General features: G+C 44.3%; 1 protein-coding gene across 5 annotated transcripts in view; it reads right to left on the reverse strand.

Annotated features, from left to right (window-relative positions):
• shf (Src homology 2 domain containing F) overlaps nucleotides 1–23,108 on the reverse strand; it is a 59,004-nt gene extending 35,896 nt beyond the window's left edge. For 2 of the 5 annotated variants that reach the window (XM_088371225.1, XM_088371224.1), the window contains exons 1-2: nucleotides 22,324–23,108; nucleotides 8,480–8,612 (exon numbers count right to left, since the gene is read on the reverse strand). In XM_088371225.1, the coding sequence (XP_088227351.1) occupies nucleotides 8,480–8,612; nucleotides 22,324–22,752 (562 nt within the window). In that variant the 5' untranslated portion in view covers nucleotides 22,753–23,108. The remainder of the gene's footprint in view (nucleotides 1–8,479; nucleotides 8,613–22,323) is intronic. The other 3 variants (XM_088371226.1, XM_088371227.1, XM_088371228.1) reach the window with 3 other exon arrangements.
• Nucleotides 23,109–27,063: the final 3,955 nt, after the last annotated feature.

Consider the following 27,063-nt stretch of genomic DNA (forward strand, 5'->3'; position numbering starts at 1 on the left):
AAGAGACAAAGGAGAAAAAGGCTGAGGAAGAACATATCGTAGGTAGAACTTGGTGGATATAAAAGTTGGACTAAAGTGATGTCATGTTACCTCAGATAAACTGAGCAAAAAGAAATAAGACTGCTTCTTGAAGAAATCAGAGAAACCTTTTCTATGAAGCTAAGGATTTAGTGTTAATGTTGTTTGGTTGTAGACATAAATGAATAAATAGAATGTTTCGAGTTCTGTGCGACTTTTTCTCCCTCAGCTGTCAAAGAGGATTTTGATAAGCAACTGCACAGCATTTGTCCAGAACATAATTGAATCTGGAAAGCTAGTGTGCTTGAATCATTAATCCCCCGCCTTGACACACAACAAGATGGCAGCGCACAAACATAAACCAATTTGTGATAGAGACATATTTAGGATGTTTTTTTTGTGTCTTAAAATAGAAATCTCAGTCAAACACTAGAAAAGCAGGCTGTGATACCTGAGTCTGGGTTTTTTGTCAAATACGTGGGAAGTGTGCTCCACGGCTTTTGAGCGTTGTTGCGTTGTGAAGTAATGTAACCAAAGAAAGCCTGATGACAGCAAGATTGGATGAAGGTTGCACAGCAGACACATGCGTTTTTTTCCTACAATTTAAAACAGTTTCCCGGTGTCTTAAAAATATGTCAGTGAGCCCAAAGATAAAAAATTACTTCAATATCGTGTGAATGGGTGCATGGATACAAAACACAAATACTTTCCTCATGTCTTATGATTAATAATAAATTCTTAATTTTTCACCTCTGCTTGTTTTCATCATAACAGCATGATGGCTGATAAATATAAGCATCGGACACCTGCTTTGGCATTATGGCACGCTGGTCGTACATATCTGTCAGATCATTGTATAATAACTGTCAGTCATTGTCTTGGTACAATTATGTCGATGTGACACAAGCAGATTTATTTCTCACAAAATCTTTGAGGGTTAACAAAATGACCAGGCAGAATGAAGCAGTCCAAAGTGTCACATGATCAATAGTGTAATCATTATAAAAACATCTGTTGTTTAAGATGGAACAAGTGATGGACAAGTTGACATGTTCATAAGTGTGAATGTTGTTGCGTGTCCAGACCAAGGTGCCCCCACCTATCCCCCAAAGTCAGCCAAGGTAGGCTCCAGAAGTGAGCGATCAAACAATTTGAACCACGAAAAACATCCCGAAATGGATTATTGATAAATCACAACAGGACATTCCTGAGCTGATAGTCTTCCCGGCATTGGATCTGTTAAGTCAACAAAAGGCTTAGTTACAACATTCTCATGAGTAAAGGAAACGGCTAACTCTATGACTCGGGCTCTTGGAGCTGGATGCTCCGAATCACCGGGAGTGTTCCCGTAGAAACTTCCAAGCATGACTCAAGCATTGTGGAAAACGTGAAGGGTTTCCCCGCCCCCTTGGATGATAACCTGAGGAGGATGACAAATCAATATTGACACAGTGTGAAGAGCTAAAATATTTCACACTGCCGGTGTTACTTGCTTTGGACACGGTAATAAGGAGCACCGATGGCAAAAGTCTTCCTGCTTTGTACTCAAGCAAAAGTACAGAATAGAATTGCCATTCGCGGAGACTAAGATGAGTACCAAGAAAGTAGAAAGTAACCCTAACTCAGTTTCCGTTTGTAGAGAATACAAAGTTTTCAGAAAAAGCAATAAATAAAATACAGATAGCTATATTTAAATATAATAAGCAAGTACTTTACTTCCTATCATTGAGCCAAAGATTATTTCATATTTGGAGACTTTATCATACTGGACCGCAGATCTAATTCACGTGAGCTGTTTCCAGAACAGGACTGTGCTGCACTGTGAGAAAAGTCACACATTTTTTTGGCTGTGCTTGACAGAATGAGTGACTGAGTGACTGAGTATGAAGGGTGTGTGTACGTATGTTCATTGAGAAATGTCCTGACGCAGAGCTGCCCAGGAGTACTAGCGCCGCCCCATGTACTTGTCAGCATAACAAGTCTCGACAGCTTCAACAATGTCAGAGGGATCGGACCACATGTAAGCGAAATCGCATACCTCCACAAGGGCGAAACAACCGACAAACTTTATATGGGCCTGCTACCTGCGATTTCAACTTTGGTTCTAGTGAAACAGGAAATGATAACAATGCCAACAGTTAATGTGCTTGCAATCTGCATCAACTTAATAATGTAAAATCGGGAACACCTCTGTGGTTAGCTGCTAAAACCCACCAAGATAAAAGAAAACAGTAACAGTTGGTATCCTAACGCATAGCACGCAGAAAGCGCTAAGACCAACTGACCACAGTCTATATGCTAAAGTACATCCTTTTATTCAGAATCCTGAAAACTGCTTTGCAAAACGATACATCATAAACGAATGATGATGAAACCCAAGCTCCCCGACGAAGGTAATCATAAACCAAAAGTGGCGTCTCTTCCGGCATCTCCACCTGTGATTAGTTAGCTGCTATGGTATTTCAGGAATGAACACACTGACAGATGACGGTGGATAAGTGTCACTACTAGTGAATACAACTTTTTGTGTGTGTGCGTGTTTTCATGCTGAAAAGCTCAATGACAGCAGCTAAGGTCTTAACACCAAGTCTGAGCGGCTTTATAACTATCAAGGAACATTTTATTTCTATTCCAAGAAAACAACCTTTAGCGCATTTTCTAGGGATTTTAAATCATGAGCTGCAGCTATCGTATGTTGGGTTTCCATTGAAAATGTAATAATTGCTAACATGCTAACACTTGGTATGCTAACATGAAGTGAGTAATGAAAAAAATGTGTGCTACAGCAGATTGCTAAGAATTTTACATGATAGTCTGTAGCCAGGTTAAAATCATATAATAAATACTAACATGCTAACAGTTGGTATGCTGACATATCAAACTAGCAATTTAAGTGAAGAAAAATGCTACACAACACTAACATTCTAACACTTGGAAAAATAACATCCAGCATGATAGTAATCCATCCATCCATCCATTTTCTGAACCGCTTAGTCCCCACGGGGGTCGCGGGCGTGCTGGAGCCTATCCCAGCTGTCATCGGGCAGTAGGCGGGGGACACCCTGAACTGGTTGCCAGCCAATCGCAGGGCACACAGAGACAGACAACCAATCGCACTCACACTCACACCTAGGGACAATTTGGAGTCTTCAATCGGCCTACCAAGCATGTTTTTGGAATGTGGGAGGAAACCGGAGTGCCCGGGGAAAACCCACACGGGCCCGGGGAGAACATGCAAACTCCACACAGGGAGGGCCGGAGGTGGAATCGAACCCGCACCCTCCTAACTGTGAGGCGGACGTGCTACCCAGTGCGCCGCCGAGCCGCGCATGATAGTAATATAAGTACAAAATTGATGATGTTGAAAAAGAATATTTAAATCATCCTGGAGTCAGGCAATTTCAAATGAGACTTCATCAAATACGAACGTGCGAACAAGCAAAAAAAAACTGGAATAACACACTTTGAAAGTTGACATTGTAATAGCTGACGCGTATAGACACGACAAACACGCCAAGCATGCTGGGAACACGTAGGCCTTTACACATGCACAAAATATACAGTCAGGGTGGAGGGTGTGGATGTCTTGGCAAGACTGCAGGTGGACCTGCAGCTCGCTCACAGGGAGGCTGGGCTGCCGTTTCGGGTTAAGGAAGTCATGACATGCCCCTCCAACGCATCCGTAAATCAAGCCAGCGCGACAGCAGTCTTTGTGTATTCAAGGAGTGCGAGTTGTGTAATGAAGAAATCATCATTGCGTTTAAAAACAAATCTGCTTTCCACTCCCTATCCATTTTACGCTTTTTGACAGGGAAATTAAAAGCTGATTTACTCCCACTCTTGAATTAATTGGAAAAAAATAGTTTACAACTCTCCATCTTTTTATACACCGTTGAATTTTACAGGTCGAGTCCACTTTATGAGGGAGTTTATGGATGACTTTGCTCGTTGCTTATGGTGCTAAATCAAAAACTAGCCTGGACATGAGCTGTGAATTGGGAAGTTGCTGTTGATATTTTGCTTTGGCTGTTCCATTGGTAACATCTGTCAAAAATGGTATAGTGTTAGGGCGAGGGCGAGCTACGTTCACACATTAGAGTGGTGTACAGTAAACATACAATGGTGAAATGCGGAAGTAATGGATGTCACCCTAAACGATCTTCAAAACCTAAATACAGTATCCCCAGAAGTATGATCTCAAAAATCTCACATTACACTTAAGATCAAGCGGCTTACAGATCATTTCCAAAATATGCACACTGGTGTGAAAATACTTTCTTACGAGTCATCTTATGTTTGACTCATTGATAGAAATTCTCATTTCATAAATACATACTGAATATACCTACACAACTATACGACATGTTTTTTTTCATGAATCGCTCTCAGGATTCCAAAACCTGAACCCATAAAACATGAAGCTTCTGTCAAAACAGTATGAAGGCTGTCTAATAGAATGAAAACGAAAACATCTCATTTCTGAAAGAAACTACCAAACTCATTCCATCACACCGACAACGGCTGTCATCCTAGTTTACTGTCTCTAGACGAGCAAAAATAAAAGCAAATCTAGCTCAATTTAAAACTCATTCGAGTGCTGCCACAAGAAAAAAACAGTTGCTCTGATTTTTCTTCTTTACAGCCACCAGCAGCTAAGAGGAGGCGATAAATCCTTGTTTAGTTTTTTTTCTCCTTACTCGGCTGAGGCAACGACTGGGCCAGGGTCAAACTGGTAAGACAGATGAAAACAAGAGATTGTCTGGAGGCCACGAGAAGAAAATTGCCGACGAGACACAGAGACACGCTTTTGTCGCGCTGTAGATCTGTGATGGGACACTGTGTCGGAAGTCGAAGAGGTATTGTGGCTACACTACTTGTATGCGTGCTTTCCGGGAAAACAGCAGGCCATGATTTTCATCCTCTTTAAAAAAATATTTACAATTATGGTTGCATATTTGTTGTTTTTTTGTCATTGCTCACCCAGCCACAGGATGAATGTGCATGTGTGACAAAGCAGTACAGAGAATGCGGTGCAGCTGAATTCTTATACGAGTACACAACTGTTGTGGTCTCAAGAGAAGGAAAAGAAAATGTCTTCCAAGAAACTCCCAGCATGCAGCCACTTGTATGTAGTACTTCAGGAAATAACCCTTTTACAGAACCACTGTCAACCTTATTCCTGTTTTTTTTTTTTTTTGCTGTAAATCGCTTGGAGGCGGATATCATATCATGCCTGGCAAGTCGCTTCTTTTGAAAATGTTTCCAAATCCTCGATGACACACATTTGCTTTACGCTCTGCTGCACCTGTCATGTTAAAGCAGCACCGGGCCATCGGAGGAGCTTTAGTGATTCCCAGTCTGGCAAAATTACTTTGCAACAAGACATGCACAAAACATGTATATTCAAGTAACAGTGGCAATCGCGTGATGTAATGTTATGTTTGCCAAAGATAAGACTGAAGTGGTAATTACTATATGTTACTATATATCTTGTACGACAACATACAGGATGCAACACAATAAATAAAGGTGTTTTGAAAAAAATAAACAATACAATAATAGTAAAATAAACAATTTAAAAATAAATAAATAAATCATAAATCATGGGGCCCAGCCGGGCATAGCCCGAAATGGAAACGTGGGTCCCCCTTCCCATGGGCTCACCACCTGTGGGAGGGGCCGAAGGGGTCGGGTGCAATGTGAGCTGGGCGGCAGCCAAAGGCAGGGACCTTGGCGGTCTGATCCCCGGCTGCAGAAGCTGGCTCTTGGGACATGGAATGTCACCTCTCTGGCTGGAAAAGAGCCCGAGCTGGTGTGCGAGGCAGAAAAATTCCGACTAGATATAGTCGGACTAGCCTCCACGCACAGTTTGGGTTCCGGTACAAGCCCTCTTGAGAGGGGCTGGACTCTCTTCCACTCTGGAGTTGCCCACGGTGAGAGGCGTCGAGCAGGTGTGGGTATACTTATTGCCCCCCGGCTGGGCACCTGCACATTGGGGTTCACCCCGGTGAATGAGAGGGTAGCCTCCCTCCGCCTTCGGGTGGGGGGACGGGTTTGTGTCTATGCACCAAACGGCAGCTCAGAGTACCCACCCTTCTTGGGGTCCCTGGAGGAAGTGCTGGAGAGCGCTCCTTCTGGGGACTCCATCGTTCTACTGGGTGACTTCAATGCTCACGTGGGCAATGACAGTGAGACCTGGAAGGGCGTGATTGGGAGGAACGGCCCCCCCGATCTGAACCCGAGCGGTGTTCTATTGTTGGACTCCGGAGGCAGCTGACAGGTACCGGATGGCCAAGCGGAACGCGGCTTCGGCGGTTGCTGAGGCAAAAACCCGGGCGTGGGAGGAGTTTGGTGAGGCCATGGAGAATGACTTTCGGACGGCTTCGAGGAAATTCTGGTCCACCATCCGGCGTCTCAGGAGGGGGAAGCAGTGCAACGTCAACACTGTTTACAGTGGGGATGGCGTGCTGCTGACCTCTACTCGGGACGTCGTGAGTCGGTGGGGAGAATACTTCGAAGACCTCCTCAATTCCACCTACACGCCTTCCATTGAGGAAGCAGGGCCTGGAGACTCTGAGGCGGATTCTCCAATCTTTGGGGTCGAACTCACTGAGGTAGTTAAAAAACTCCTCGGTGGCAAAGCCCCGGGGGTGGATGAGATCCGCCCGGAGTTCTTAAAGGCTCTGGTTGTTGTGGGGCTGTCATGGCTGACACGCCTCGACAACGTTGCGTGGACATCGGGGACAGTGCCTCTGGATTGGCAGACTGGGGTGGTGGTTCCCCTCTTTAAGAAGGGGGACCGGAGGGTGTGTTCCAATTACAGGGGAATCACACTCCTCAGCCTCCCTGGTAAGGTCTTTTCAGGGGTGCTGGAGAGGAGGGTCCGTCGGGAGGTCGAACCTCGGATTCAGGAGGAGCAGTGTGGCTTTCGTCCTGGCCGTGGAACAGTGGACCAGCTCTACACCCTCGGCAGGATCCTCGAGGGTGCATGGGAGTTCGCCCAACCAGTCCACATGTGTTTTGTGGACTTGGAGAAGGCGTTCGACCGTGTCCCTTGGGAGGTTCTGTGGAGGGTGCTTCGGGAGTACGGGGTGCCGAGCCAACTGATAAGGGTGGTTCGGTCCCTGTATCACCGATGCCAGAGTCTGGTCCGCATTTCCGGCAGTAAGTCGGATTCGTTCCCAGTGAGGGTTGGACTCCGCCAAGGCTGCCCTTTGTCACCGATTCTGTTCATAATTTTTATGGACAGAATTTCTAGGCGCAGCCGAGGCGTTGAGGGGGTCCGGTTTGGGGACCTCAGCATCGCGTCTCTGCTTTTTGCAGATGACGTGGTGCTGTTGGCTTCTTCAGGCTGTGATCTCCAGCTCTCGCTGGAACGGTTCGCAGCCGAGTGTGAAGCGGTCGGGATGAGGGTCAGCACCTCCAAATCCGACTCCATGGTCCTTGATCGGAAAAGGGTGGAATGCCCTCTCCGGATCGGGGATGAGATCCTGCCCCAAGTGGAGGAGTTGAAGTATCTTGGAGTCTTGTTCACGAGTGAGGGGAGGATGGAGCGTGAGATCGACAGGCGGATCGGTGCAGCGTCGGCAGTAATGCGGACCCTTAACCGGTCCTTTGTGGTGAAGAGAGAGCTGAGCCAAGAGGCAAAGCTCTCAATTTACCGGTCGATATACGCTCCTACCCTCACCTATGGTCGCGAGCTACGGGTCGTGACCGAAAGAACGAGATCTCGGATACAAGCGGCCGAAATGAGTTTTCTCCGCAGGATGTCCGGGCTCTCCCTTAGAGATAGGGTGAGAAGCTCGGTCATCCGGGAGAGACTCGGAGTAGAGTCGCTACTCCTCCACGTTGAGAGGAGCCAGATGAGGTGGCTCGGGCATCTTATCAGGATGCCTCCTGGACGCCTCCCTGGGGAGGTGTTCCGGGCATGTCCCACCGGTAGGAGACCCCGGGGACGACCCAGGACGTGCTGGAGAGACTATGTTTCTCAGCTGGCCTGGGAACGCCTTGGGATCCCCCGGGATGAGCTGGACGAAGTGGCTGGGGAGAGGGAAGTCTGGGAGTCCCTCCTGAAGCTGCTGCCCCCACAACGCGACCCCGGATAAGCGGAAGAAGATGGATGGATGAATCATAAATCATAGAAAGTCATAAATAATAAATCAAACAAAAAAATTGCGAAATAATAAAAACATAAAAACATTAAAAAAAAATTATTACGAACCTCCATTTCTCGCAAATACTGATGTTAATTTATGAAAATGTTTTTTCTAGAAATATTAATGGATCTTTTCAGTCATTGCTCATAGAATTATGTACCAATAATATTTCGGATGGCTTTAAACAATCTACAAAATTGATTGGCAAAGTCACTTCAACATCAACATCATGTTTCACCCGTGTGTAACAAAATCGTTGCAATATGACAGATATGGAAATTGTGACAAGACATCATCGTTCTTACCGGCCATCATCTTCTGGGCTTCGTAGGGCTCCATGTATCCGTCGTTCTCTGTGGTCACTTTCTCCGTGCTGGCCTGTGTGCCGCCGACCTGCTCGGCATCAAAAGGATCAGCGTAGTCCTCCAGGATAATGAGCTGCGAGGGGATACGACAAGGTGAAATTGTGGCTTTTTTTTTTGTTTTTTATGCTCTGTTAAACACAATGAGGTGTCAGGAGGGTTGGGATGACAGATAAGGCAGCACGTCGTGCGCATTGGACATCGGCAGAGTCAGGCACCGGATGAAGTAATACATAAGCCGGTATGCTCCCGCACACCGCAATGTCCCAGCGTGAGGCTTCCAGCACGCTCTCTCTGCAAATGCTGCTTGGCCTAATTATACGACAGTGACAAGCCCACTTTTCAAAAAGTAGAGGCTTCGAGCGGGCCTGTTGGTCTTTCTTAGGACAAGCAATTTGACAGATTTATACCCGGCCGGCCGGCCAGCGAGCCCGAGCTAATTGCAGTCTTGCGAGGTAGATGGCAATTAGGCGGACGTCCCGAGACCCGAGGAACACGGCCCAAAACTGGAAGGAACGCTATGTACATCGACAGGGCCTCCAGGGGCTGCATTTGCATCTGTGAAATATTTCTTTTAAAAAGTAAACATTTGTCCTTTGAAAGGAACTTGAGGAGTTTGTACTTGCTCTTAGGGAATACTCTCAAACTTGAGATTTAATATTTTTGCATCTTGACATTCTTTGCTCATACAGACAGTGTGACAAGACTATTGCGTTTCCATTTACTTTTGTCTATCTTACTTGGTTTAGTAGCTAGCATGTCTGCCTCACAATTTCGAGGTTAAGGGTTCTCGATGGCAGCCTCCCTTTTCTTACACCCAAGAATGGTGAAGAACAAAAACAAACATGTTAAGGCTGTTGAAAACTGAATTGTACATCCCATTGACAACAAGTGCAACAGTAAATGGATGGTTCTAGTTCGCGTCACTTTTGAAATATTTATTGTGGTTCCTTTTTCGGACAAACCTTCAATTTTAACAGGGGTGTGTTCACTTTTTATTACATGCTGTACTTCCTTCCGGTATATTTCTGAGAAACATGGAGAGTGACAGCAGATCTCACGTGTCAGTGCTGCTGCATGCCCCAACTCCACAATGTGTCAATATTTGGGATTATTTTGGTGAGAAAACTGGATGCGACAGGAAAGCTGTAGGCTAAGCAACCGCCTCGCACTCGTCATGCCGCCAATCGATAGAATCGAGCTCCCAAAAAAAAATCTGCCTCTTTATAACATTCGTTATGACATCACCACTCTGGACGTGACTTCGAGTTACCTTCACTGTCCTCAAACAAGGCACTTAACAATTTAATTAATTTCAAGTAATTTCAAATCATGCCGGCGCTAGTAAAACACACTGATGTATCGGTCCAATCAGCCAAATGCTTATGCAATCGACCTGAGGGTGCACGATGGGCACGACACCCTGTGAGTCATGAGCACCGGGAAATAATTTAGACTAAATATAAACAAGCATATCACTCATCAGAGCTATGCTGAAACAACAATCAGGGATAGACGTGCGCACACACACACACACAAACACACACACACCCTATCTCTCAAGTAATGATCTGTAATATAACTGGGAAAGCACCAACAATTTGGAGCATTGACTGAGTCACAGTTTAGCTCACTTTCCACCAATCACAGATTAAGTCATTGTACAATATTAAGCCCAATGTTATCCAATGATTACAAGAATACAATACAGCCACTGCGCAATTTATTTGGGAGAGAGAAAAGATAAATATTAGGGATTGGTCTAATAATATATGAATCTACTGTGAGCTTGAACTCCATTTTTCATGGTGGTAAAATATTGAGCTGCTTGGGGCAGTTGAGCCGAACAAGAAATGATTTAAAATGCTGATGTTTCATTCTGAATGTCATTAAATATATCACTATTTGCACAAAAGGAAATTACTTTTGTACTCTGTTCACTGACTGTCTAAATTCTGAACTTAAAACAGTCATCTTGAAGGCCGCAACGATTATTTCAAAAACCTAAATAATTTGATTTAAAAAAAAATAATGAAAACAAATGTCTGCCTGGAAGCTTTACCTTAATCACTTTACCACGCTGACAAATGTTACTGCAGGCTCAAATAGAAATAAGTTGGCTTGGAGCCAGGAGGAAAGACAGAACTAGCAGAACATGCTTAGCTAATTTAACATGGTCAACCGCGGCTCGTTGAACTTAATATAATGCCCCTAAAGTTCATAGCGAAAACTGTTACATTCTCGCAGAGTGTCGTGTAAACCGCTTAGCGACAGCTTTAGCGTACGTTCTCAGACAGTGAATAGTAACTAAAGGACAACAGGCAAATTTCCTCGTGGCTACTGTGTGTTAAATCCTCCTATCTTCCAATGCTGCCCTTTTCCATCTGTTTCGGGGAAAATAACTAGGCCTTGTTCTGCCGCAGCATAATTATGGGTTCCTCAAATGTTATGCTTCTGTGAGTTTCAAGTCCAGCACAAACATGGTCCTGGTTTGTTTTTGCGCCACAAAATAAAATACATATGTTTCTCTCGCAAATAGAGGTAACAAAAAAGAAAACCATCTGCAATACAAACACAACAACCTCAGGGCCCAAACGACCTCAAATCACTTAGCAAAATAAATATCAATCATGATCGCAGTTTGATTACCACCTTGTCACGAGTTAGCATGAAAGCTCGAGCAACGGTAATGCCAACTCGTGTGCCAAACCGAGCTCTTACGCAGCTCATACCCGAGAAATAGTAACCCTCACTATGAAAACATAATGAATCACATCAATTCCCATTCGACTGTGGTACTTCAATGGAGTGGTTCGAGGTCGGAGGCCATGGCCCACAAAAACACCCAAAGTGATGTAATTTGTCTCCATGTTGGCATAACATGACTTGGCTTTATACCTTCGGAAAGGTTTTGACTAAGCATGGCGGGACGTCGGAACACCCGGGCAATGTGACTATTCAATATTATTTTTCTGGAAATTTGTTCCAACAACCGGAATTCAACATTTGATAATCTTGGTAAAGGTCAATGCCCCTGTGGACATATATGCGTCCTGGTCGATCCATAAAATAAGTGGACAATAATGATAGAAGAATTAGAATAAGAAGCACGTTCAATAAAAAACTGTGGCGAAGAAATTCAGTTAACTATTTCCTATGAGGGAAGTAATTAAGAATTCTAACCAATTGGAACAGCTTGTGTTTGACATGAAAGGTTTCACGATAGCTGCAAATCAAAACCGTCCCTTTCTATGCTCAAGGTCTTCAAACACTTTCTACTGCCTTGTTATGGATCCTCATGAGCCGCAGGATGTTTGAGCATGCTTCAGGAAACAACAGCATCATTGATTGAGTTACGGGCGGAGCTGCTCCAAAAGCATGACATCATCTTTGCCTTTCCTGTTGACATAGCGTTGGACAAACGAAGGACGAGTGAGCGATGAAAACCTTGCCAACAGCCTTCAAAGGTTTGCCTGAGTGGTGAGTTTAGCTATAAAATCTCAAAGAGCTGCAATATTTTAAAGTGTATGCTTTGCCTTCCCCGAGCAATCAAAATGGGATTTCAGACTGACACAGTTTAACAGTGATGTTTGGAAGGCAAAAAGAAAAATGGGATTTTGCAATCAAACACACCAGCTGAGCCACTAATTTGAACGGTCGGGAGCAATTTGATTCAATATCAGTTTTCAATGCATTTCATTTAACCGTGTGTATCAGACTGACTGGTCCAGAACCAAATGTGAAGGATGGTGCATGTTTAAAATGGGGGGCGAGAGGCGGGTTACACCCCGCAACCGGTCACCAGTCAAGACACAAATAACTAATTTACATTCCCATTCACAGTTAATACAAAGACCTCATGTATTTCTTCAAATAGAGGTCATCACTTCAAATTAATTGCCGGGTGTTGTCCAATGTACAAAATATTTAAGGTTGAAAGAGTAACTTAATTTATGCAGCTATGTTTTCAATACCAACAATTAGTCTTAATGGATGCTAACATGGTTGCAATGTTGTGTGCGTCTATGTTTACGTTCCGTGGGATGTAATGAGAGACTAGTTTAGGCCGGTCTACCTCGTCTTTTACCATTACATAGCCTTTCTTCATAACATTCCTAGTTTATGACTCCAGTTTTGTGTAATATGAATATACGAGCGCTAACGTTGTTTAAATCATACGCAGTTAAGTCAGTAAATACCTCTTGGACATTATTTAGAAATACAGTTTATAATTTGCTTGAAGCTGGGGAATGGTTGACCCAAAATATGTATAGACCATTTTCACTAGCTTTTAATTTGCTATTTTGAAGGCATTAGCGAGAAACTAAAGCAGTCGTTTCAAACAGGAGCAAATTCAAGGTCAGTTCCAGAGCAACTAGAAATGTCTTTTCATTCGCCTTTCAATTAAGTGAGTGCGTCCTGTTTTTTTAATGACTTTAATGCTGTTTGTTAGACAATTTCAATGCCCTCATAATCCAGTCGTCCAAAACATTAATAATTTATTCTCATTACATTCGAACCAGCAGTCACTATGATCAACAGTATCTGTAAAGCCGCACCAGCTTGTCCCCGGTTGCCTCATTCATAACTGTTAGTGGATGTAGATGAGACGGTTCGTATTTGCAAACGGCACCAAAATGTCCGTCCGGTCCCGCGGCACTAATGACCAACCGACAGCAGGAGAAAGCATGAGGCTGTGAGCGGCAAGTCGGCATCACCCGGGGACGCACCATCTGCCTCGCGGCATGGCCAGGGTGCATCGGGACCGTAGCCAAGTCGCAGCCTAGAGTAAAACTCCCCACGGAACCAAAGCTTGGAGGCCTTTTTTGTTATATTTTTAATGCTTACTTTTCACTGACCCCGAAATGAATCCTGAGATATCTGACATTAATATCAAGATATGAAATTCTGTTCTTTCCGTTCAGCCCTCCTCCAAAGTTCTTTAACAAAGGTGAGTTTGAATGGGCGCTTTGCTGTCTCAAGGGTGAAATTCATCCCCGTGTTGTCAAATAAGAATCTGGCAGAACTACCACAAAGGCTTAAGCCACATCCCATTGGTACCTCTCACTATTACTTTTGTTGCTAACCCAGATTCCAAAACCCCATTTCTTATATCCGCCTGTTCCCAGGCGAAGGCAATACTTGTTGAAATGCGCTGCAGCTCTCAGCCAATGAAGTCCTCTTCGCATCAGCGGCAACAGAGGGAGAACATTAGCGAGGCGACCACGCCGCAACTGGCACCTGCCACTTTGGCTCAATATTTGACGACCCAAAAGCTTCTCGGATTTCACTTCGATTGGGGCCCTCATTCTTCCATTACATGGGAGAAAACATTGACGGCAATTGTCCTTCTGTGCACTTACGGGAGAGAAAGCGAGTGACGGCATATGGCTGGAGAGAGATAAAAATCGTAATGGTTGCATTAGTTGTCATTTGAGCTCATGGGCTTGGTGATGTGGCACTTCTAATTAACAAAGGCTCCGCTGATGGTTTATTTTTCGACAGTCTGGATATTTTCCAGTAATTATGAGCCACGTGTTAACCGGACAAATTCCAAGACAGGCCTGGGTTGTGCTGACGCGAGCGTGACATTTATTCCACGACGGCAGCGGCAGGGATTGAGCGGAGCTCGTCAAGGTTGAAGCCCCGCTGGGAATGGCAGAAAAGTCATCAGGCTATCCAATGGAGGGAAAGAGAAGGACTGGCGTGTGTGATTTATGTTTCATGCCACGAGGGATTTCAGCCACTGATTGCCCGATACTACACAGTGCTTAGCAGCTCAATTGCATTATGGCCTTTCAAAGGTTTTTTTTTTTCTGTTTGTCAGCATGCAAAGCAAGCAAACAGCAGGAGCTCTTCAGACAAAGGAGAAAAGACAAGCTGGGAGGATATTTTTGCATATTTTTTTCTCTACAACTAGTTTAAATTCAGGTGGGTAAAATATAAAGGTTTGCTGGAAAATTGGTATGTAGTCTCCAGTGGTACCAGTTGGGGAAGTAACAATGTTAGTAGGGCCAAATCAGTAGTATGCAGTTGAAAAGCGGCGCGTGTCGGCCAAACAACCAAAGTAAAAGCGAAAGGAAGATTGACCTTGTTTGCACTCTGTAGCGATAACAGCTTCCACTCTTGTGGGAGGACTTTCGTCAAGATTCTTGGAGTGTGGCTCTGGGACTTTTTGTCTATTCATCTGGATGAATCTTTGTGAGGTCAGTCATGCTGGAACAGAAAAGGGCCTTCCCAAACGTTTCCCACAAAGTTGGAGGCATGGAGTAATCCGAAAAGGTCGTCTGGGTGTGCGAATGTTTTTAACCCCAAATTTTGGCCTACGTCAAGCTTTGTTCGACACGGGGAAACAACCAAAAATTGGCAGCCTGGCGACACAACAAAAACTGTTAAAGTAAAATGAAAACATCGCACCGGTGAGCTATTTTTAGAACAAGCCTGCGGGATGTTCATGTGGTGCCTGGGGGCTGCCTGATCCCCACGGGCACCTTGTTGGTGACCCGTGATGTAGACTTTCAACTACCCTGCTAAACATGTTAAGAGATATGGAAAGAAACCCGAGTAGCTGAAGAAAACCCACACCATCATGGAGATAACAAGCAAACTCCAAGTACAGATTAAAACACAGATTTCCTGACTGTGAATTGCTAACCGCAATCCCGTTGGGCAATTTTTAAAACAAAATGATCCCGATTGATTAATTACCTCATTAAGATGTCTGTCTCTAAACTACTGACCATATCGCAAAGTGCTTGGCTGTTTTGTGTAAGTCATTTGGCACAATGCAGTAGCCGCTATCGGTGCTGTTGTGTTTGTCAGCGGCGATTCTCGTTAGCATTAATCACGGCAGCCATTGCGAAGGACTGAACTGCATTAAATATCTTCCAGACAGACTGGGCAGATGGCGCACAAAACTGCCTTTTACCGCCGACACAAAGCCACCTTTAATGAAACTTTATGGAATACATTTCCAAAAGCATCACAACTGCTACTCGAGCATTCTCCGGGAAAATTACGTCCTCCCTCTAAAGGCCTACAGAGAGACTAGAGAAGCTAATCGTGTTATCGTATTTGCTATGAAGACATTTTTCTCAATCAAGCTGTGCGAGCACTTCACTTGAGGGCAACTGCGGGTTGTTGGGTTTTTTTTTGCAGGTGAATTCATTTGCTTTGCTTTAATCTAATTGTAGAATCATCTCAGAGCACCTGAATGAGACTGCCAAGCGTAAACAAACTGTGATTTACGTCAGGGGAGCAATGATATAATCAAGGTCGCAGTCTCAGCGCTCTTCCAAAGGTACGCTGATAATTTATTCGTAAAAGTCTCTTCTATTTTAGTTGCAATTCACTCCCAGAGCGGTGCATTTTTTGGTAGACGTTGAAAGGATTCCATGTTGAACACATGCAGCCATTAGTTTCCTCTCCCTCCGAGACATCTGTGCCGCAACGCTTACAGCAAATTTATTACCAACCCCACTCCCACTTTGAGATTAGGAACACATTTGACGACTGCGCGCTTCACATCTTTGCATTGCTGCCTATGTGGGGCAGCTTTAATACCTCAGCCATGTTTATAGCCGGGCGTAGTTTCCATAGGAAAGCTTCCAGAGCTGTGATATCATTGACCAGACTCCAGTGGCAACAAACTATCGAAATATCCACACGGCGCGATCTGTAATTTTAAATTTGTATGGCGTTTAAAGTGCAGCTGGGTCAGCCTCCATGCAAATTCAAACTGCAGCCACGGCGATGGGCTGAATTTAGTCAGCCATGTTCTTAGAATAAGAGATGATGATTCCTGGTAAGTAACATTGGAAAAGAGCCATCCATTTTAGGAGCCCACTCAGCGCTGTACATACACAATCATGATACGGTTTCTAACCCGATTTCAAGTCAGCCAATTAAATTTGGATTGCCGTTAGTAAGCCAGTGTACACGAAGATGAGAAGTGAAAGGCAACTTGCGACCAATCCGCAGGTTGGATTAAAAAAAAGTTTTAGGACTCCATGAGAAGAGAGCGAAGCACCGTATAAAATAGAAGAGAGCGGGGCGCCGTATAAAAGTTCCTTCAATATATATGATAGATATTCAAGATGAAGTACTTGGCGACACGCTTGGCGGCACCCAATTTCCTTCCTTTGCCACCCCCCTTAGACGCCCCGTGATAGGTTTATTGGCGGCATTGCCTCAGTGCAATAGTGCTGGTGCAGCAGCGGAATGTTAAAAAGTTATAAACTATGTTAATCCCACATGTGCTGTAATTACACGGGAAATGCTCATTTGTATTTTTCTTCTTTGACAATGCATGAGAAGGCTTAGAGAAGGGGGGGGGAGCTACCATGCAAGAATGATGGTGCATACTAACAAGTATGGGGTCATATTGGGCACAACGAAACAGAATCTCAAAGGTAAACAAAGCTGTTTTTGGTTTTGGATGAGCACAAGTTGATGATGAAACAGACGTCAATTAAGGATGTAACAGACAGGGTGGAGTCTCGAATCCCTGCAAGCAACAATCGCTAATCTGTTAGCACAAAGCGGCGTCATCAGTGGCCCATGCGACCGCCACGGGCCAGTTGCTATTTGTTACTTTTTTTTTCAACATCCGAAATTTTGCTCCAGCCGGAACAGCTGTGAACATTTAACCCTTGGTTAGACATTTTAGCAAAGCGAGGCGAACACAGACTTGTCGAGTTAAAAAGGGAATGTCGCCAAGCCGTAAACACTTCCTGTCAGGAAGGGAGCACTTCCCAAATCCTGGAGTGAGGGAAGCTACGGCAAACAATTGCAGACAGTGGCTGACTTTCTCAAACTGCATATTGACGAGAATATTTCTATGGTATGTGGAAAATTATTTACACCAGGTTGGAATTCCTGTAATTTAGGACACAAGCAATATCGGATACACAACACGGACGTTCAGAAATCGAGTTTCAGACATGATAGCTCAACATATCCATATCTATGTCTAATGTTAGATTGGATGGGTAAAGAAAAATGTTCCATTCTGTATAGTCGAAGCTCCAATACGGATATCATAATCCAGCAGGTTAACCTCCTGCCGAGCAACACAAACAAATAACACTGAGCGAATGCAGAAGCAGCACGATAATGTGGAAAAATACCACTCGGCTAAACCATATGTTTGTGTCATTTTAACTCGCGGAAAGAAGAACTGATTCCTAGCGTCCATTTAATCAGTGGGTTGCGAGAATTTGCCCAACCACCGGGACTCCCCCAGGCGATACGCGCTATCATTAAACAAAATGGATGACATGTCGAGAGCGACCGTCTGAGACCTAATTGTGACCTGGTGGAGTTGTTTGACTGAGCTTGTCGAGGCAACGAGATTGGAAGAGACAGCGGGGTACGCCTGATTGCGGCAAAGCGTGCTTACAAAATGCCATCCGATGAATTTTGGCCTCGCTGTTTATAAAACCCCAAAACCGTGAGTAGTTATTATATTCAATAATGCGGGATTACGGCATAGTGATGTTTATGCAACGAGCTTTGCGGATTGCTAAATTATATCGGAGGCTTTCCAGTGTTTTCACGACAGGATGACATCACGCCAACAAGCGGGGCGTAACCGTGAATCCGAAACAACAAAGCGACTTCCTTCTTTTTCCAAAACTTCCAGCTCACACAGGCTTTTTGAGAATGTTTGGCACGATGGTCCTTGGGTTTTTTTAAGGAGCCGGTGACTAACTTGTTGACACGAGTAACCCGAGGTGACACTAGGAAAAATTCCTGAGACACTTCAAATAGTTCGGGAAGTCTGTGGTCTACTGAAAACAAACACATTCCAATCAGTTTTGATTTAAGAACATGCATGATGGAAAATTGGGCACAAATAGCAAGGCCTTTTCAAAATTAAACAACCAAGTAAATATTGCCGAAAATTTGTCCATGGTAAATTTTTGCAGAATTGTGACATCACAATCTGGTTGATTTACTTGCTATCAGTTTCTCTGCCCAAAATTGTTCTTTGTTGGACATTTTTGGATTAGCTGCTAGTTTCTGATACCTGGCAGATAAACAATCATATGCAATACATTTTCCATATGTCCCCTCGAATGAAGACTGATTCTGTTGAAATGACAGAGTAGGAAAGATGTCTGGTATGACATCATCAACCTATAAAAGGATGATTTTACAGCTAAATGTGAAAAATGCATCACACTGACCAGCGTGGCCTATCAGACCTCTCGCCAAGCACTTTCAAATAGAAAGTGTTATAAAACATGATAGGCGCTGATGTCTTTCCATCCATTTCAGGGCTCTCTGAAAAAAGCCCACTCCCGCGGCCCATGTTGATGAGACTGCGACTGACATTTTTCAGACTATCACGGCGGGGCTGAGATGAGGACGGGAGAAGACGCTGATTTTGAAGCGCTGAGGTGAGAAGTCAGGTGTACACATTACGGGTGAAATGAGAAAACTGCTGGTACTACCAAAAGACTCAAAAATATATTTTTGGTGTCGTTTTATCTGACCATTAATGACTTCGGATGTATTACATTGGACCTGAGTGAGGACGACGGAATATCACAAGTTCAACTTTGTCCTACCTATTGCTTGTCAGTGATGCTTTATACAGAACAGCAACACTCGGGGGGGAGGAGGTAGAAAAATGCCAGATTTTACAAGCAGTTAAGGCTTTTGGGGAATGCTGAGCTAGGTACTTCTCGTACAAAAGTCTCACTGAGGAGAAGAACCAGAATGAGCTCAGTGGAAATTTGTTTCTATGTATAGATGTTTCAGTGCTGGCTATAGACTGGAGCAGCCGATTCCCCCGTGCATCAACACACACTAATGATGGCGGGCAACGAGGATGCCGCAGTATCCGCGCCGCCGCCTTTTGTTTACACCTTTTTTTTTTTTTTTTTTTGCTGAGTGCTAGCTCATCGTCACTTTCCCGCCTGCCCTTGACTAAAAGTCAGCCATGAGCTAGCCGATGAGGCCTATAATGAGTTCGGAGGCGGGATGAGAATTGATCACCTCTCTCGACGCCGTCTCGCGTGAAGGGCTTACCGTCATTAAAAGAAAAAAAACACAACAGCCTTGAAAGAGCACAACAAGGAAGTCTCTGTCAGGAGTATCCAAATCCCGTAGCCAAGAAAAAAAATAATTTGGGTTCTATTCAAAATTCTTTGAATTGTAATACGCTGAACTTCCTGACTTTATCAAAGTCATCCTAAAGTGAGCAATTTGCTTTTCTCCTCCTTCTCTAATAAGTAAAAACAAACCCGGTAAATACGCTTTCATTCTTCCATTGGCATTCTGCTAATCAGCCAAGTGCTGATATAATTAGCGTTCATCAGTCAAGTAATTAAAACATCGATGCAGCCAAGCAGGAAGAAGTTGAGTCACTTTGTGCAGCCTCAATTGGGTTTTGTCAGTATTGTTACAACTTCCCTCAATAGACAAGAAGGATGTAAAGGAGTTCTGTAAAATATACAGACGCTTTGTCACTGTGCCTTGTTACATGCTAGCATTTACATATTAGCATTTGATTCTGATTGCTAGTAACTGATGACAAGTCAACATGCCCCCCCACAAATAAACTACCTGAATATCACTTTAATTCAAAAGTGAACAAACAGATCAACATTCAATGCCCAGTGTAATTTTTATCCCTGATTCTTTTCATATTTTTCTGTAGTAGCGGCATCTACTTGTTCCTAAAATCAATACAAACAAGAGAATCAGCTCAAGTAAGCATCGCACTTCCCAATCTATACAACACTTGTGATCAAACCCTCAGCGCCTGACGAGAAACCTTTAAAGCCAATCTCTCTGTGTGCTGCTCAAGAGCGCCGAGTAGTCAGCGCTCGTTTCACACGGCACGAACTGTTCAGAATGCACGGCACACTACACAAAGTGAAGTCTGTTAAAGCCAATGTGTGAGAGTGTACTACCGATGTGTAATCAGTTTGAACAGCTGCACTGGTTGAAGCAAAATGGTAGGTTTTTTTTTTTCTTGCTTCACATACTTAAGTGTAGGACTGATAAAACCGAGCTGCAGAAGTAGGTGCGTTTTATGACTTTGTCATGCTTGCTGATCTTCAGGCATATGGGAAATATATTTTGGATGGCAATAACAGTTGTTTGGTGGGGAGGGGAGGAAGCAAACAAGGCACAGATGCTGCACAACACGAATTGCAGCGTTAACAAGCGACATGCAAAAATGTGCCAATACAAATGTTGTCACTAAAGTCACCTTCACTGTGCTACAAAAAATGTTACCGCCCCAGGAATGGATGTTATTGTGACGTAGTGCTGACACAAAAGCAGTTTTAATCGTGTCTATCTGTCTGCTTAGTAAGTCGACGATATTAATGATATTATTAAAGATGCAAGTTGTCATGCGGTTAGTTGTTTGTGAAGATAGGCTGCAAACATTCCACACAGACGGATAACACTCGTCATCACACAGGCGCGTCCTTAACCTAGTCGGCAACGCACTTCTCAGGTTTCTTCTGCATGTGTGTGTGTGTGCATGTGAATTCCTGAGAGGCCAGGGCATGACAAAGTGCTCCTAGAAGCATTCTGCCTGCCTGTCTGTCTCCACGTTGACTTTGTGCTGACACAACAGCTCCCTGCAGTGTCGCGTTAAAAAGCATGGATGCACGTGGTGTCGTCTTACCAATCAACTAAAATTAGTACATTTGGCTCTCAGTTCGGCTCCCTGTCACAATCATGAAAAGATGCGTAATGGAGATTTCAAATTGTCAGTAAGCTTAAATCCGTCTATAAGATGTATCTCGCTTCTCGCCCAAAATTTGCTGGGATAGGCTCCAGGTTACCTGATATATTTATGAGGATAAGTTATAGAAAATGTATGGATGTCATTTTAAAAGTGCAATTAAAAACCTTATGTGGGATTACACGACAGATGATGAAATATACTGTAATTTGCTGAACTTTTACATTTTTATGAAGTCCTTTGAGAGCCAAACTAAATGTATGGGAAGAAATACGATGCAACATTCTGACGTAAGCCGACAATCTATCGGCAAATTGCGGCAAAGCCAATTGCTGCATTGTTGCTTCTGTGTTGACAATATTAACAAGAATAAATGTATATATTTCCTCTGGCTTTATTCCACATTCCAAAACATTGTATTCATTGAAGATGCTAAATTGTCTATAGGTAAGAATGTTTGTCTCCATGATCCCAGCATTGACAGGTGGCTACTGCAGGGTTTACACTGCACACTGCTTCTGTTCTCACCCAGTGAGCTGGGATAGGATCCATCTTATCTACAAGCCTAGAAGTTGTATAGAATACAATATATTTATTTGAAAAAGGTTTAGATAAAAATAAATACCCACCAATTGATCTTGTTCTCATATAAAGAAAAAATATTGCAGTATAGTAGTATATGGATATATTCAATGGGTCTGTCAATAATGTAAAGACTCGACTTAGTGCTGAAAAGATTAATTGAACGCACCACGATGAGCGTTAAACTGTGGCTACAAAGTGAAAATAAGCAGATGACACAATTTTGCGTTTCATTACAACATGTCTAGTTGGTTTTGGAGTGGACCGCGTTCACGCGTAACTCCCTGCCGCGCAGGGTTAGTCATTAGTCGGAAGTGAGCCGCCGCTCGCACCGTGTGACAAGTTCCACCGGTTGTCACACACAAAAAAAGTGGGTCAAGCTGTCATAAATCAGATTTTATAAACGGCACTACGAATGAGGCTGTTTAAAACACATCACTTGTTTATGATCGTGTTAGTTTGTCTCAGTTTAAACACTAAAAAGTTCACGCACCTTCTCCTTGCTGTCCTGCTCCGTGGGGGGTGACGTGGGAGATTTCACGCCGCTCACAGCGACGGCTTGAGCGACCACCACAGCACCGCCTCCTCCACCACCAGTACCGGGCGCCGGGTTGGTCTTCTCCACCGTCTCCACCTTGATGAGTCGGTGCTTCGGTGACACGTATTTGATGTCCGGCGATCCCACTGCGAACGCGATATTTCCGTCGGGAGTGTACGGGTCCTCGAAGTCCAGCTCCTTTTGGAGTTTGTACGCGGCAAGAATGTCCGGCTGAGCAGGGCTCAGCGTGAAAGTGGCCCCCGTTTGGAAGCCAGGCGCGCCGGGCACACCGGTGAGGCAGTGTCGGTAGTCCGGCTTCGGGGGCGCCGGAGGGGGTGCTTTGGTAGTTTTGAATCCGAGGTGCTCCTTGAACCACTTGGCCATGCTGCCAGAGCATCGCTTATGATCCAAAAATGTCTGTACTTCGTTGTTTCTTTCTTTTGTCCCCCTTTTTTGAAGTTCCAGGAGTCCGGACCTGGCAGTGTGAATGAAGTCCGTGTGTCAGCCGGGAGCCGCAGCCGGCCGGGGGGCTGGAGGGCTTTACCGAAGGCACTTTTCCGCTGTGAAAGTCTGTCACACGCAATCACACAACAAACAGCACGCTCACGTTGGCTTTCTACTGTAGTGTAATGTGCGTGTGCATGTGTGCAATGTGTGTGCTCCACACACGTCAAATTTCCACGCTGCGCAACATGGGAGCGACAGTGAGGACACGCCCCCTATACTTTCTTCCGTCCCCCCTTCCTTCTCGAAGCAACCTGCTCTCCGTTACCTGACAACATTCACTGCCCTCTGTTGGACATTCACTTAAAGCATGGGAGCACCGAATGAGAGAAATCCATCCATCCATCCATTTTCTGTACTGCTTTGTCCCCACGAGGGTCGCGGGCTTGCTGGAGCCTATCCCAGCGGTCATCGGGCAGGAGGTGGGGGACACCCTGAACCGGTTGCCAGCCAATCGCAGGGCGCACAGAGACGAACAACCATCCGCACTCGCACTCACACCTAGAGGCAATTTAGAGTGCCCAATCAGCCTATCAAGCATGTTTTTTGGAATGTGGGAGGAAACCAGAGTGTCCGAAGAAAACCCACGCGGGCCCGGGGAGAACATGCAAACTCCACACAGTGAGGGCCGGAGGTGGAATCGAACCCGCACCCTACTGAGGCGGATATGCTACCCAGTGCGTCAAATCATCCATCCATCCATCCATCTTCTTCCGCTTATCCGGGGTCGGGTCGCGGGGGCAGCAGCTTTAGGAGGGACTCCCAGACTTCCCTCTCCCCAGCCACTTCATCCAGCTCATCCCGGGGGATCCCAAGGCGTTCCCAGGCCAGCTGAGAGACATAGTCTCTCCAGCGCGTCCTGGGTTGTCCCCGGGGTCTCCTACCGGTGGGACATGCCCGGAACACCTCCCCAGGGAGGCGTCCAGGAGGCATCCTGATAAGATGCCCGAGCCACCTCATCTGGCTCCTCTCAACGTGGAGGGGTAGCGACTCTACTCCGAGTCTCTCCCGGATGACCGAGCTTCTCACCCTATCTCTAAGGGAGAGCCCGGACATCCTGCGGAGAAAACTCATTTCGGCCGCTTGTATCCGGGATCTCGTTCTTTCGGTCACGACCCATAGCTCGTGAGCGAAATAAATTTGTATTTATTTATTTATTTATTTATTTATTTATTTATTTATTTATTTACTACATCCATCCATTGTCTGAACAGGAACACAGTCAATCATTTGCACCTATGGGCAATTCCTACCATGCATGTTTTTGGAATGTGAAAACCGCAGTACCTGGAGGAGACCCACACAGGCACAGGGAGAACATGCAAACTTCCCACAGGAAGGCGGGAACCGGAATCGAACCCTCACCCTCTGCACTTTGAGGCGGTTGTGCGAACCAGTCGACTGCCGCGCCGCCCGTAAAACTGACTTCAGATGACATCACATAAACTAATCCATTCTAGACTAAATATTCTTTACAGTCCAAGTACTTCCTATGGCTGCATCAAGAATATTTGTGTGGTGCATCCATACAGTCTCCGTTGCACTACTTACAGAGGACGCGTCTCCTTTGAGACACCGGATTACAGCATTTGCATTTTGATGGCTGACAGCTCAGGCAGCAGAAAGTGAGGAACGCAATAAAAGAGTGATTGGACTCCAAATGCTAGCAGATCCTCTAATCGCAACATTGAGATGCAGCCATTATGCCGCAGCACCGACTGTATTTTTCACAGTGCACCTGTAGCCGCCTGTGTTTATTATTAAAGAGTGAATGTCACACATTTCATGGGTGTAGGTCTTTCCGTTAAGAGAGTTTTCTGGAGACCTCATAAAAATAGGGCTAAACAAAAGGGACCCTCTAAATCAATTTCATGTGAAGCTTTTTTTATTGAGTCATATGAATGTGCTAGCTTTGAGGTCACTTTACTTTCTAAAAATAAAGTGAAGACAGCAATAACGGATATCTCCAGAGTTTTTCCAATGCCAGGGTTAAACTATGATCTGAACGTGTTATTGAAAGAAGTATTGCTTCACCACATCTGGTAATAATGCACACTCTTGTCAGTGTTTGTTTCTTCTTTGCCCTCTGAAGCAAAAAAAAAAAGTCTGCTACATCCACCACATGCACAAATGAAGCACTGATGCCACAAGTGAAAATAAAAATAATGCTTTTACTCAATCTTTTCTCTAGTAGCCGCTCGGCTAGTCGCAACGCCCGAGTGCTACTCGTGACGTCCAGGGAAAGAAAGGCCATACACAGCAAGAATGCAACAATGTTGATGTCCTAGCTTGTTATACAAACAACCAAGTGGCATAACCAATATTACTTTTTTTTTTATTGTCCTATGGAACAGTTAGGACCAAGCGCTGTGAAGTCTGCCTAGCAACAATCAAAATAAGACCAGGAATAGAAATCAGGAGTAATGTTTTTCATCACAATGCAACACCAGTATATAATATATTTATATTTATTAATGTGTTTAATAATCTTTTGTAAGACGCAATTCCAAAACATTTAGGCTATAAATTTTCCCTCCTATGGTGTGTTTGTACGTTGTGTGTAGAAAGCAGCCTAATATCCACACAGCTCAGGCAGCCTGTCAGCTTAGGTTCAGTATAGCAGGGACTTTTTTAATGCCTTCATCAGTTGCCACGCAGCTCAAATAAATAAATCAAATAAGACTTGCTGCCGTGCGAGACATGCCACGACTTTATCTCCTCTGCTAAGTCGTCTTCCTTTGGGGGTTTTTGTCAGGCTGTGCTGGAAATGATGCGCCGGCAGAACCAGGCTGTGTCATAGTGAGGACACAGCCAAATTATTTATCAGTACATATATTCCGTATTTTGAGGGCATTCTTTGGGATGAAATTATATATTTTTTGCCCCCACAGGAAATAAAGGAAGAAATAATTGGTTCCACGGTTAAACTGAGACTATAATAAAAGCTTTATGAATTATGCAGCCAAAGCTTGAAGTTGCATTTTCACATTTTGAACTGTCAAAATTAAGCTAACCAATTAGCATCCTACGTAGTTTCAATAAACTGTAACAATAAATCCAAAGAAAAAAATTCAAGTGAACTATAATAGATGCAACAATCCATTTCCTATTTTAATCACCAATGACTTAGACTTGAAACTTATCCAATTATTTCCACACTTGATATTCCACTTTATGGAAAGCGGTCGATCTTTTTTTTCAACACATTCCCACTTGTCAAGACTTCCTTCATTAACCCTCCTGACCTGCTCCACCTCCGCAGTTCCAAGCCCTTGAACCGCTTATGTGATATTGAATGGATCGGCGTCTCTTTGAAGCCTTCAGTGACGATCACTCCTATAACTTTGACATAAAGAGAGTCTATCTCACATATTATTAAAGAGCACGCATTAATTTATAAAATATGCAAAGGAGACCTTAAAGGACGATCCTTTGCTTTCCTAAATGATGGTCAAGGTAGGACAATTTCAAAAGTCAACTTAATACAGAGTGGTCATGAAGTTTTTAAAAATAGTGCTTTTGCGCCATTTCTGTGTTCACAGTGAGGTTCAAAATGGCAACATCTATCCCTCGGCGCTGATAACTCCACATGACAACAAAGGTAATCCCGATGTCTCGCTCCTACTGTACAAATGTTTCAAAACTATGAGTATTACCAAGGCAGAAAAATAGGTTGTTTGGGAGCTTTCTTGTTTCACGCTAGAAAGGTCCTTAATGGTTGTGCATGGCCTGATAAAATGAGTGTCAGACTGTTGGCTCAGTGCAGATCTAGGAACAGATCCAATCTCAGGTGTCTGATGCTGTTGGCCGTGAACGTGTGACATTCGCTCACTCCGCTTTGTTTTTCTGGCTAAAGGCGTCTGCGTGACCCAGTAATGTCTGTCTGTGTCACGCTGGGCCGCGCTGGACCAGGCAGGTGGATTAGAGTTTTTTGGGGGGGCGAAGTAATACAAAATAAAACAGAGGATGACAGGCAGGGAGGAAGGAAGGCGAGATTTCAGATCGCCTGAAATCAGAATTTACTGGCTAGGACATTGGTGAACAGAGCAGACATTTGATTGCATAGCTTTATCTTTCTGAGAGGATCATCTCACTTACTTGCATCAAAGTATCAATAATTAGAAATTAATGATGTATTGCTTGTGTAACTTTATCCCCGCCACTTGCTATAATCGCTGCTGTCACACGGCA

Source organism: Syngnathus floridae, chromosome 3 (genome assembly GCF_059516105.1).
Source record: "Syngnathus floridae isolate MCC-2025c chromosome 3, RoL_Sflo_1.0, whole genome shotgun sequence".
Taxonomy (NCBI): Eukaryota; Metazoa; Chordata; class Actinopteri; order Syngnathiformes; family Syngnathidae; genus Syngnathus; species Syngnathus floridae.